This window comes from Macaca nemestrina, chromosome 15 (genome assembly GCF_043159975.1).
Source record: "Macaca nemestrina isolate mMacNem1 chromosome 15, mMacNem.hap1, whole genome shotgun sequence".
In the NCBI taxonomy this organism is placed as follows: domain Eukaryota; kingdom Metazoa; phylum Chordata; class Mammalia; order Primates; family Cercopithecidae; genus Macaca; species Macaca nemestrina.
The window spans coordinates 110,550,595-110,563,391 of record NC_092139.1 but is presented as its reverse complement, the minus strand read 5'-3'; the positions used below and the strand labels follow the sequence as shown (position 1 = coordinate 110,563,391).

Genomic DNA, 12,797 nt, shown 5'->3' with positions numbered 1-12,797 from the left:
TTACATTTATTGTAAATATATCAGTTGCTTACATATTACAAATCACTTGTGACATGAGTAATCGGCTCTTTCTGTTTTAAAAGTGTATCCTTTGTTAGGCCAGAATGTTCGTGTAAATTAACAACAAAAATGTAACTTTGGACAACTAAGCAGTGAGCTCATGGGTTTTGATACCATAAGAAGTGCTGGCTTGTATAAACTGAGCCTTGACCAACTCTAAGTATCATGGCATAACAGGAAAGATGAAGCAGTCACCAACCATGGGTTGGGTGATACTATTGAGAAAATTCCTGGCAAGGATTTTGCCGGAGGGTAGGAGAGTAAGTGGTATTTATCAAGAAAGTAGTCCTAGGAGAGAGAGACACTTGGCTCTATCCCAGAGTGGAGTCATGTTGTAAAGAAAAGGAGTCGCATAGCCAGGCGTGGTTGTGCATGCCTGTGATCCCAGCTACTAGGGAGACTGAGGCGGGCAGATCTCTTAAGCCTATGAGTTTGAAGCTGCAGTGAGCTCTGATTGCACCACTGCACTCTCCAGCCTGGATGACAGAGAGAGACCCTGACTCTAAAAAAAAAATAAGAAAAAGAAAGAAAAGGAGTCACTTCCTTTGTATTGTTATAGGTATAAGGGTGGGAATGTCTTGAGATTTCCATGAAACAATAGACTGCTGGTTTTTCATTTTACTGGTATAGGAGTAGGCGTATCAGTGAATCGGGATAAGAACATTTCATATCCTAGGTAACAATGGGTTATTTGATTAATGGAATTTGGACTAGTGTCTGGCATTTTAGAAACAAATAATAAAAGTAGAATTCCTTCTTTATTCTTTACACACCAGGCTAAATTCAGGTATTTCAAAGATTTACTTGAAAATATGATTATCCTAGAAGAAAACCTGGGTAAAGCTTTTTTTATTATCCTGAATTGGGGAATCCCTTCTATGCATATTCAAATCTCATAAAAGGAAAAGGTTAATAAATCTGATGACATAAAAATGTAACATTTCTGTTCTGAAAAAGTACTTTAAAGTGAAGACAAATGAGAAACATTTGCAATTCATATGTAGACAAAAGCGGCTTGTTTCCTTACTATGCAAAGAACTCTGATGTGGTGATTTTGTGGATGATTTGCACCCTGTCATTTTTTTTCACATTCTTTTTTTAGGCATATAACTGAAGATGCCTGCAAAGAAGACATTTATACACCTCTAACTGGGGTTTAGTTTTTTGATTTCTTAGCTTTACACTACACTGAAGCTGCAGGGGCCCTTGGGTGTTTCTCTGCCTGCGTTTGCTTTCTGTTTTGCTTGAAGTGTGGCTCTGCCTTGATTGGCATGGGCTCCCTCTTTATTGGGATTCAGCTTTTAAGACCAGCTGGCGAGCACTCCCAGTCACAACTGCGTTTGTGCATTTTTTCTTCCTCATAGCATAGCAAACACCAGTTCTGGAAATTACTGCGTCTGTTAGTTTGCATGCCCACTGTGTGTCCCCTCTGCTGAGCTGTGAGCTTCTCCAGAGAGATTCTTTTTTAAGATGAGAAATCTACCTGAGCCATTGATTGATTTACCATTATCAGAGAGAAGAAAGAATTCCCGTAATCTCCTAACAAACAGGAACAGTGACTTACGTATCTTTTGTGAAAGTACAAATGATAATTTAACTATTTTTATTATTATAATTTATTAGCATAAAAGGGCTTTGAGGCCAGGCACAGTGGCTATCGCCTGTTAATCCCAACACTTTGGATGGCTGAGGTGGGTGGATCACTTGAGGCCAGGGGTTCAAGGCCAGCCTGGCCAACATTGCAGAACCCTATCTCTACTAAAAATACAAAAATTAGCCAGGCATGGTGGTGTGCCGAGTTTGTGCCACTACACTCCAGCCTGGGCAACAGAGCAGGGCTCTGAAAAAAAAAAAAAGGCCAGGGACTTTGAGATTGAGGGTTAGCCCCAGGAGATACATGTAATCTCTGAAGTCCGGATGTCTCAGTTTTGTTTTAACAGAAACCCCAGTAACTAACACAGAACAAGATGTTGCCCAGGCTGGAGTGCAATGGTGTGATCTCGGCTCACCACAACCTCCACCTCCCAGGTTCAAGCAATTCTCCTGCCTCAGCCTCCCAAGTAGCTGGGATCACAGGCATGCGCCACCACGCCTGGCTACTTTTTTGTATTTTTAGTAGAGAGAGGGTTTCACCATGTTGGCCAGGCTGGTCTCGGACTCGTGACCTCAAGTGATCCACCCGCCTTCATTCCTTTTTATAGTTAAATAATATTCTGTTGAATGGCTGTATGTGTATATATATATATTTATATATATATATATATATATTTTTTTTTTTTTTTGAGATGGGGGTCTCGCTCTGTTGCTCAGGCTGGAGTGCAGTGGTGCAATCTTGGCTTACTGCAACCTCAGCCTCCCGAGTTCAAGATACTCTCCTGCCTCAGCCTCCCAAGTAGCTGGCGTTACAGGCTTGCATCACCATGCCCAGCTAATTTTTTGTTTTGTTTTGTTTTTTGTTTTTTGAGATGCAGTCTTGCTCTGTCACCCAGGCTGGAGTGCAGTGGCATGATCTCAGTTCACTGCATACTTCGTCTTCCGGGTTCAAGCAATTCTCCTGCCCCTAGTAGCTGGGATTACAGGTACCTGCCACCACACCCAGCTAATTTTTGTATTTTTAGTAGAGGCGGGGTTTCACCATGTTGACCAGGCTTGTCTTGAACTCTTGACCTCGTGATCCATCCCCCTCAGCCTCCCAAAGTGCTGGGTCACGCCACCATGCCCAGCCCTCATCTTTGTATTTTTTAGTGGAGACGGGGTTTCACCATGTTGGTCAGGCTGGTCTCAAACTCCTCACCTCAAGTAATCCGCCCGCCTCAACCTCCCAAAGTGCTGGGATTATAGGCATAAGCCACCACATGGCCAGCCTACACTTTATCTATTTTTAAAGTAATAAATAAAATTAAGTATGATTGGGCGCCGTAGCTCACACCTATAATACCAGCACTTTAGGAGGCCAAGGTGGGAGATCTCGAACTCCTGAACTCAAGCAGTCGGCCCAGCTTGGCCTCCCAAAGTTCTGGGATTACAGGTGTGAGCCACTGTGCCTGGCTTTTAATGAAGGCTGTGTTCACAGAGTTGCTAACCAGGATGACTTTTTAGGTAAAATAGAATAAACAAGACAGATTTCTTGGCAACTGAAAATTTCGATTTCCATCATTGATGTAATTGGAATTTCCACATATTAGGCCGGGCGCGGTGGCTCACGCCTGTAATTCCAGCACTTCAGGAGGCCGAGGCGGGTGGATCACCTGAGGTCAGGAGTTCAAGACCAGCCTGACCAATATGGAGAAACCCTGTCTCTACTAAAAATACAAAATTAACTGGGCATGGTGGTGCATGCCTGTAATCCCAGCTACTCGAGAGGCTGAGGCAGGAGAATCGCTTGAACCCGGGAGGTGGAGGTTGCAGTGAGCCAAGATCATGCCATTGCACTCCAGCTTGGGTAAGAAGAAAGAAATTCCATCTCCAAAAGAAGGAAAAAAAAAAAATTCCACATATTAACATACATTGGGTATGTATAGTCCACAGAGGTACTAAGTATCTTATGACAGGTCACATTAAATCACCAGATCATAAGGCAGAATTTTGAATTATATTAGTTGAAGAGACCACTAACATTTTTATTCGATAAATCCATTGGATGAAAAATACATTTCTACTTTAATGGACTTTTAAGTCAAAATTCTTATAACCGTAAAATAGAATATACAGCTAAAAAGGTTGGTGATCATTGACAAAATTGGATAAAATACGTAGCACTGAGCAAGTTGAATTATTATACATTGAAAAGCAAGTTAGCTGAGTATATTTTCTGCACTAATATCGATGTTTTGAATTTTCAGGTGGACAAGAGCAAGGACCAAGTGTGGAAGGTCTTAATGTACCATCAAAGGCTGCTTTAGGTAATATGCTTAAAATCTTACATTCTGATTTAAAGTGTATGACTCATTAAGAAAAAAGTAAATCCTCTTGCATTTGGCCTAGGCGTCTCACCTGATGGAGTAATAGCATCATGACTGAATCTGTTAATAATATTTTATTAAGCGAAAGGTGCCATATATATATATCGCCATATATATGTATGTATGTGTATATATATATATATCTTTTTTATTCATCTCTCAAGCTTCCAACAAAGATGCTACATTTTAACCAGCTTGATAATATAAAGTGCAGCATTGTGGCTGGGGGCAGTGGCTTACACCTGTAATCCTAACGCTTTATGAAGCCGAGGTGGTCAGATTGCTTGAGCCTAGGAGTTCGAGACCAGCTTGGGCAACATGGCGAAACCTTGTCTCTCTTAAAAAAAAAAAAAAAGTTAGCTGAGTGTGGTGGCATACACCTGTAGTCCCAGCTACTTGGGAGACTGAGGAAGGAGGATCACTTGAGCCTGAGATGTTGAGGCTGCAGTGAGCAGTGATCACACCACTGTACTCCAGCCTGGGTGACAGAGTGATACCTTGCCTCAAAAAAAAAAAAAGCAGCAATGTGCATATTTAGCCAATATGGCTGCTGATGGTTTTGGTTGGTAGGTTTACGTTGGGCTGGCTCACATTACCGAAATAAGCAGTGGTCAGAACATCTACACCATTCCTTTTTACTCAAGAACTCAGCATTTTCTTCTCTTTCTGATTTTATTATAGGTGAACTTAATCTTAAGTTTTTCATTATCAAGGAATTTTAATTTGTAATTGTTACATATTCCATTGCATTAGTTGGAAAGCAGCTGCCTTGGTGAAAAATAACTAAACTGTTAGAAATGTTCCTGACATTTTCATCATGTATTAGACTCGTCAGCAGTTGGGAGCAGGTGATGTGACTACTACAATACAAATCTAAAAGAAAGTGATGAAAAGGAAAATTCCCACGAGCATCTTTTTCACACTTGAAATGTAATGATGCCGTTCTGCACTCATGGCTAAAGATTGTAATCTTTTGCTGTTTGTGGTTTTATGCTATCTTTTCCTATCAAAGCACGTTCTTATCTTAATATGAAAAAATTGGCCGGGCGCGGTGGCTCAAGCCTGTAATCCCAGCACTTTGGGAGGCCGAGACGGGCAGATCACGAGGTCAGGAGATCGAGACCATCCTGGCTAACACGGTGAAACCCCGTCTCTACTAAAAAATACAAAAAAACTAGCCGGGCGAGGTGGCGGGCGCCTGTAGTCCCAGCTACTCAGGAGGCTGAGGCAGGAGAATGGCATAAACCCGGGAGGTGGAGCTTGCAGTGAGCTGAGATCCGGCCACAGCACTCCAGCCTGGGCGACAGAGCGAGACTCTGTCTCAAAAAAAAAAAAAGAAAGAAAAGAAAAGAAAAAATTAAGACTTTAATTTTGCTGGGTTTCTTAAACATAATTCTAAAAACAATATATAACCTACAAGTAAAATGTACTTAGAAAATGATTTTTAAGAAACTTTCTCTGAAAGTATTTTTGTGCAATTTAGAAAGTACTGTTATTAAAATAAGAGAATGCTTTATATTTCTTCTTTTTTTGTTTTGTTTTTTGGAGACAGAGTCTCACTCTGTCACCCAGCCTGGAGTACAGTGCCACGATCTCGGCTCACTGCCTCCTCTGCCTCCTGGCGCCTCCTGGGTTCAAGCGATTCTCATGCCTCAGCCTCCCAAGTAGCTGGGATTACAGGTGTGCGCCACCACGCCCAGCAAACTTTTTGTATTTTTAGTGGAGACAAGGTTTCACCATATTATCCAAGCTGTTCTCAAACTCCTGACCTCGGGTGATCCGCCTGCCTTGGCCTCCCAAAGTGCTGGGATTACAGGCGTGAGCCACCATGCCTGGCCGAGAATGCTTTATATTTATTTTGGCTAATGTAATAAAATATATATATAAGCCAAGGTGAAAAAGCACGGCACTGGCTGCTTTAGTTGTATACATAATGCCTAGCTAACTTTATTTTTATTATTGTTATTACTTTTTTGAGATAGAGTCTCGCTTTATTGCCCATGCTGTAGTGCAGTGGGTTCTATCACAGTTCACTGCAGCCTGGCCCAAGGGATTCTCCCACCTCAGCCTCCCAAGTAACTGGGACCACAGGTGTATGCCATCACACTGGGCTAATTTTGTTTGTTTGTTTGTTTGTTTGTAGAGATGGAGTCTCCCTTTGTTGTCCAGGCTGCTAACTTTATATTTTCAAATAAGTTTTGTGCAGCCATAAAAAAGAATAATCATGTCTTTTCCAGCAACATGGTTGGAGGCCATTGTCCTAAACAAACTAATGCAGAAACAGAAAACCAAATATCACATGTTTTCACTTATAAGCAGGAGCTAAATCTTGGGTTCATACAAACATAAAGATGGGAAGAGTAGACACTGAGGACTCCAAAGGGAGGGAGGGAGGGAGAGAGGGGAGCAAGAGCTGAAACACTTCCTGTTGGATACTGTGCTCACTGTCTGGGTGATGGGATCAAGAGAAGCCCAAACCTCAGCACCACACAATATACCCTTGTAACAAAACTGCACATGTACTCCCTGAATCTAAAATATAAATGGAAAATTATAATGATTTTTAAAGCTTTTGGGATGGGCATGACAGTTCATACCTATAATCCCAGCACTTTAGAAAGCCAAGGTGGGAGGATCGCTTGAGGCCAGGAGTTTGAGACCAGACCAGGCAATATAGTGAGATCCCCCCATCTCTACAAAAAAAAGAAAGCCAAGCATGGTAGCATATGCATGTAGTCCCAGCTACTAGGGAGGCTGAGACAAGAGGGTCACTTGAATACAGGAGTTCAATGCTGCAGTGAGCTCTGATCACACTACTATACTCCAGCCTAGGTAATGGAGTGAGAACAACTCTAAAAGATTGTTAGATTTTTTTAAAGTTTTTGAAGAGCAGAGCTTAACAAAAGAGTTGTGACATGGTGGCTCATACTTATTTTCACACTTTGAGAGGCTGAGGCAGGAGCATCACTTGAGCCCAGGAGTCCAAGACCAGTCTGGGCAACATAGCAAGACTCCCATCTCCTAAAAAAAAAAATGCCAGATGTGGTGGTGCACACCTGTGATCCTAACTACTCAGGAGGCTGAAGTGGAAGGATCCCTTGATCTGGGAGGTAATGCCACTGCACTCAGCTTAGGCGACAGAGCAAGTCCCTGTCTCAAAAAACAAAAGTTGTTGTAATATACTTTTTAAAATGCTCCTGAAGAAAGTACTGAGTGGGGCAAGCTCAGGCTCTGTTTCTCTTCAGTGTGCTGTTAAAAAAAAAAAAAAAAAAAAAAAGGCATTTTCTCTGAGTTTGGAGACTGCATGGAAATACTGAGGATTCCATTTCAACGAAGCTCTGTCAATCTAAAATATGCTCATCAACTTGAGTCTTCTGAATGACAAACTAATGTGAAAAATGTTCTCTCTTAAATAATAAAGTGCTGTATGTTAGAATTTTAAAAGACACACTAAAAAAGAAAAATTATTTCTATTGGTCTGACTTTTTAATTTTTATTTTTTGGCAGAGGTTTCCTCTATCATAAAAAAGAAACCAAATCAAGCTAAAAAAGGCGTGAGTATTATGTACTTTATATATAAAAATCTGGTAGTTAAGCTTTAAAACTAAAAAGCTACTTTGTCATTTTAGTTTTATTCTTTTGAACCATCTTGTAATAAATGTGGCTTGTTCAAAGAGATTAATGTTATACTTACTGAATTTTTTCTAGAATGATTTAACATTTTTTTCTGTCTATGACAAAATTCTGAAAAAATTAACAAAGGTCCCCTGGGAATTTCTCTCCTGCTTGCGTAGATCAATAAGCAGTGACATCTTGTAAGGCTTAGAGGGTAGTCAGTCGTCTGGTGAGCTTTCAGATAACAGCGATGCATTGCGGAGCACCAGCTCTGGAGGCAGGTGCAGGGATTGAATCCTGGCCTTGCCATTTATTGGCTGTGTGTTCTTGGCCACATTGCTTAACTTACATGAGCTTTACTTTCCTCAGCCCTCTGTATCCAGGGGTTCTGCATCCTGGGATTCAACCAACTGCAGATCAAAAATATTTGGGGGAAAAAAAACCACAATAGGCCAGGCGTAGTGACTCACGCCTGTAATCCCAGCACTTTGGGAGGCTGAGGCAAGTGGATCACTTAAGCCCCGGAGTTCAAGACCAGCCTGGGCAACTTGGTGAAATCCCGTCTTTTCAAAAATTACAAAAAGTAGCCGGATTTGGTAATCCCAGCACTTTGGGAGGCTGAGGCAAGTGGATCACTTAAGCCCCGGAGTTCAAGACCAGCCTGGGCAACTTGGTGAAATCCCGTCTTTTCAAAAATTACAAAAAGTAGCCGGATTTGGTAATCCCAGCACTTTGGGAGGCTGAGGCAAGTGGATCACTTAAGCCCCGGAGTTCAAGACCAGCCTGGGCAACTTGGTGAAATCCCGTCTCTTCAAAAATTACAAAAAGTAGCCGGATTTGGTGGCCTGTGCCGACAGTCCCAGCTACTCAGGATACTATGGTGGGAGGATCACATTACCCCAGGAGGCAGAGGTTGCAGTGAGCTGAGATTGTGCCACTGTACTCCAGCCTGGTCAACAGCGTGAGACCCTGTCTCAAAAAAAGTAAAATAAAATGAAAAGTAAGAATACAACAGTAAAAACGATACAAATAAAAACACAGAATTAGTAACTATTTTCATAGCATTTACATTATTTAGATATAATAAGTAATCTAGAGATGATTGAAAGTATGCTGGAGGGTATATGTAGGTTAAATGCAGATACTATGCCATTTTATATAAGGGACTTGATCATCGCAGATTTTGTTATCCACAGGGTCCTGAAACCAATCCCCCCATGCTGAGGGACTCCTGAGATAATACCAGCTTCACAGAGTTCTGAGGACTAAGCCAGAGAATAAATGTAAAGTGCTTGTGACAGTGCCTGGCAGGTCCTAACCCTTAGGAAATGTTAGCTGTAGTCCCAAAAGCTTTCAAACAGCTCGTGTAGACTATAGTCTTATATATCTTCTAGCTTGGGGCCAAAAAAGGAAGTTTGGGAGCTCAGAAACTGGCAAATACATGCTTTAATGAAATTGAAAAACAAGCTCAAGCTGCGGATAAAATGAAGGAGCAGGAAGACCTGGCCAAGGCGGCACCTAAAGAAGAATCAATGTAAGTTTAATTTCATTATATTAATATGTTTGCAGGGAATAAAACTATTAACTCCAAGATTTGCTTTCCAAATGCCATGTATTTTTTGGGGGCGGGGAGGGGAGGGTACTGCAAAATTTAGTTTTAAGAAAACTGATATTGCATTGGCATCTGGATTGGAAGAGAAAGAGACGATGGGGGCAGCAACACTTTCTGTTGATGCTGTAAGGGCAGGACTGGAGTGGTGTCAGTGAGAAGGAAAAGACAGATGCATTGAGGTGTTTACATATGAAACATGCTTCACATTATTAGAGTTAGGGAAATGCAAATCAAAGCCACAATAAGATACTACTGTTTACCCTCTAGGGAAGCTATAATAAAAAAAAACAGACAATAACAAGTGTTGGCTAGGATGTGGAGAAATTTGAACCCTTGTACATTGCTGATGGCAGTGTGAAATGGTGCCACTATTGTGAAAAACAGTTTGGCAGTCCTTCAAAAAGTTAAATGTAAAGTGTCCATGTGACCCAGCTAATCTACTCCTAAGTATATACTCAAGAGAAATTAAACTTACATCTGTGTAACCACACAAAAACTTGTGCATGAATGTTCATAGTGGCATCCTAATAGCCAAAAAGTAGAAATAACCTAAATGTCTACCAACTGATAAATGAGAAACAAAATGTGGTATGTCCATACAATGGACTGTTGGCCACAAAAAGGAATATAGTCCTGATATGTGCTACAACATGGATAAACCTTGAAAAGTTTATGCTAAAGAAAGAAGCCAGTCATAAAAGATCATATGACATGATTCTGTCCATATGCAATGTCTGGAATAGGCAAATCCATAGAGACAGAAAGCAACTTACTGGTTACCAGGGCCCGAGAGGAGGAGAGAATGGAGAGTGGCTGCTAAAGGGTCCAGGCCTGCTTTTTGGACTGCTGAAAATGTTCTGGAGTTAGTGGTGATGGTGGTACAACTTTGTGAATGTGCTAAAACCACTGAATCATGTACTTTAATAGGGTGAGTTTTACAGTATGTGAATTATATCTCCATAATGAAAAAAGTATTTATAATCTGAAGCCCTGTTGGACTCTGTGACTAAATTCTAAATACATGATGGAAGACTGTGGCTCTGGTGGTGTCTCCAGAGGTTCTGAGCCTGGATCTTGGAGAGGGAGAAGGAAGAGTTTCAGAGAATGAAGAAGGTGGAATGATCATGTGTGTCGGGGGCCTGCCTGAAGTGGAGGAGTTGGAACGATAATGTGGAGCACCTTAAAGTCAGGCTGTGGTTGTCCACTTACCCAAGAGTCAGAAACAGCTCCTTCAGCAGTGCTGTGATGAAGGGGCATCTCAAGAAAGTGAGATTGGTAGTGATATCCAGGCCAGGAAGAGGGGAGGAAACTGGAAGCCAGGAAGCCAGTGAAGAGACTGGTTTTCTGTAGACGTTTGTAAGGCTCTTGAGAGGTTTTCATTTGTGTTGAAATCAGAAGAGAAAGATGGCCATCCAGAAACTGGGACTGTGTACGAAAGATCAGGAGAGAAGAAGGGCGGGGGGTGCATGCCACACAGAAAGGAAAAGTAACCTGGATCCCTATTTTTTATGCATGTGTTTTTTAATGGTGTTTTCTCTTACTTTCATGTGTATTTTATCTGTTTTAGCTTGAGTTACTATGGACTGTATGATGAAGAAAATAATACCTATTTTATGAGGTGGTTTTAAGGATTAGTTTAATAGCTTAAATGCTCATTGAAGTGCATCAAACAGTACCTGGCACACAGTAGGTGCTCAATAAATGCAACTACTTTTCATACCATCTTACTGTTCATACTGACAGTTTGCTAAGGTGGAGTTTATAAGGTAAACCCAAATAATTTGAAGTTGATAGTTATTTCTCCTTGTCATTTAACTCACAGAACTTAGGGGGCAGCACTGAACTGTATTTAGGTTGAATATGGTTTGATATGCTTTGTGTAAAAATTTACATTGACTTGTCACAGACTTTAATTTCTCTTACTAAGCTAAGTTTTTGATCCTGGCAAAGGGAAAGGTTAGATTTAAGTGTTTCCATGGCTTCTCTTGGTATTTGGGAGTAGGTTCTGTCCAGATTACTCACGCTTGAGGTTTTCCCAGAGCGTGTATAAAATCGGGCCCTGATCAACTCCCTTCCTGCAGGTAAACTGGGTAGAGTGAAGTCTGGTTGTTACTTCTAATATTAACATGCTAATCTTCCTGAAAACAGGAAGCAACAACCAGCCTTCACTTGTATCTTTCATTAGGAGTGTTTGATACATCACAAAAACAAAGATGCTGATTGGAAGATTTATGAATTTGATTTGGGAAGCCAATTTGGCAACTTTCATGGCCTTGTTCAGAACAACCACATAACTATGCCTTACTGACCACCACTGCCACTCAAACCCGTAGAAAGTACAGGTGTTTTATCCTTAATGTATGAGTGTTATTTTGCAAGTTAGTTTTTTTAATGGCTGTAAATAAAGTTATTTCAGCTCAGTAAACTGTCAGAGCAGTGCTGTTTCTTGTACTGTCAGGGTGTGAAACTAAACGGCCCATGCAGTGTCCTGGTCTCCTTCTAGCAGTTTCCCAGCCCATCCTCAGAGGCTCTCTGTGTGCCCACTTGGTAGGAAGGAAGGAAGAGGCAGAGCTGCCTCGAGCTACTTCGCTTGTTTGATCTGTGTCCTGTAGTCTTCCCTTGAGCCAGTACCCGTAAGCGCTCCTGAAGTTCTGAGAAACGCGTGTTCTGACTTAACTCTGCTGGTTCTTCCAGAGAGATGTTCTCGTAAGCTTGGATATCAAAGTGCATGCTTTTAGTGAGTGACCCAGTCCCATGTCAGATTACCTAGGAAGGAAAACTTTTCCATCTCTTATCTTTCTAGTAGAACCTTTTCATCCCCATGCATCTTCTCCAGAGGAATCTGTTGCTGTAATTATATGTATTCATGATTTTAAACAGAGCTATTGTTTTCCTCCAAAAGAAAGAGTAGTATTTATTTGTTAAGGAGTAAAATAGCCATAACCTGTTCTGTAGGAAGAGTAAGGAAAACATACTGCCACGTGAAAACCAAAGAAATCTTGCTTGACTCATTAAAGAAAAGAAACAGCAAAAGCAAGATTACTTTTTCCTAGTAAGAAATTCTGTGCCGGGCACGGTGGCTCACGCCTGTAATCCTAGGACTCTTTGAGGCAGAGGCGGGCAGATTGCCTGAGGTCAGGAGTTTGAGACCAGCCTGGCCAACATGGTGAAACCTCGTCTCTACTAAAAATACAAAAATTAGCTGGGTATGGTGGCAGGCACCTGTAATCCCAGCTACTCAGGAGGCTGAGGCAGGAGAATCACTTGAACCTGGTGGGTGGAAGTTGCACCACTGTACTCCAGCCTGGGCGACAGAGCGAGACTATCTCAAAAAACAGAAAGAAATTCTGTTGTCCTTCCCTGTTACTACACAGAAATTTATATTACTAGGAATTCATACAATGCCTCTTTTGCCAGGAATTCGTGACATTTTACATGTTTTTGTAAAGTGGATGGTAACTTAGAAATCCTTGTAAGGTAGATAGATCATTTTTCAGGGCCCTGAAATGTTGCTGTCTCACTAAAATATGATGCAAACTGCTGTTCTT

The 12,797-nt window shown here is 41.4% G+C and overlaps 1 protein-coding gene across 2 annotated transcripts in view; it reads left to right on the top strand.

The window, feature by feature from the left end:
* Window positions 1-12,797, top strand: part of LOC105464334 (ARF GTPase activating protein 3) — a 64,509-nt gene that overhangs the window by 28,259 nt on the left and 23,453 nt on the right. For both annotated transcript variants that reach the window (XM_071080681.1, XM_071080682.1), the window contains exons 7-9: window positions 3,903-3,962; window positions 7,530-7,576; window positions 9,032-9,171. In XM_071080681.1, coding sequence (XP_070936782.1) covers window positions 3,903-3,962; window positions 7,530-7,576; window positions 9,032-9,171 — 247 coding nt within the window. The remainder of the gene's footprint in view (window positions 1-3,902; window positions 3,963-7,529; window positions 7,577-9,031; window positions 9,172-12,797) is intronic.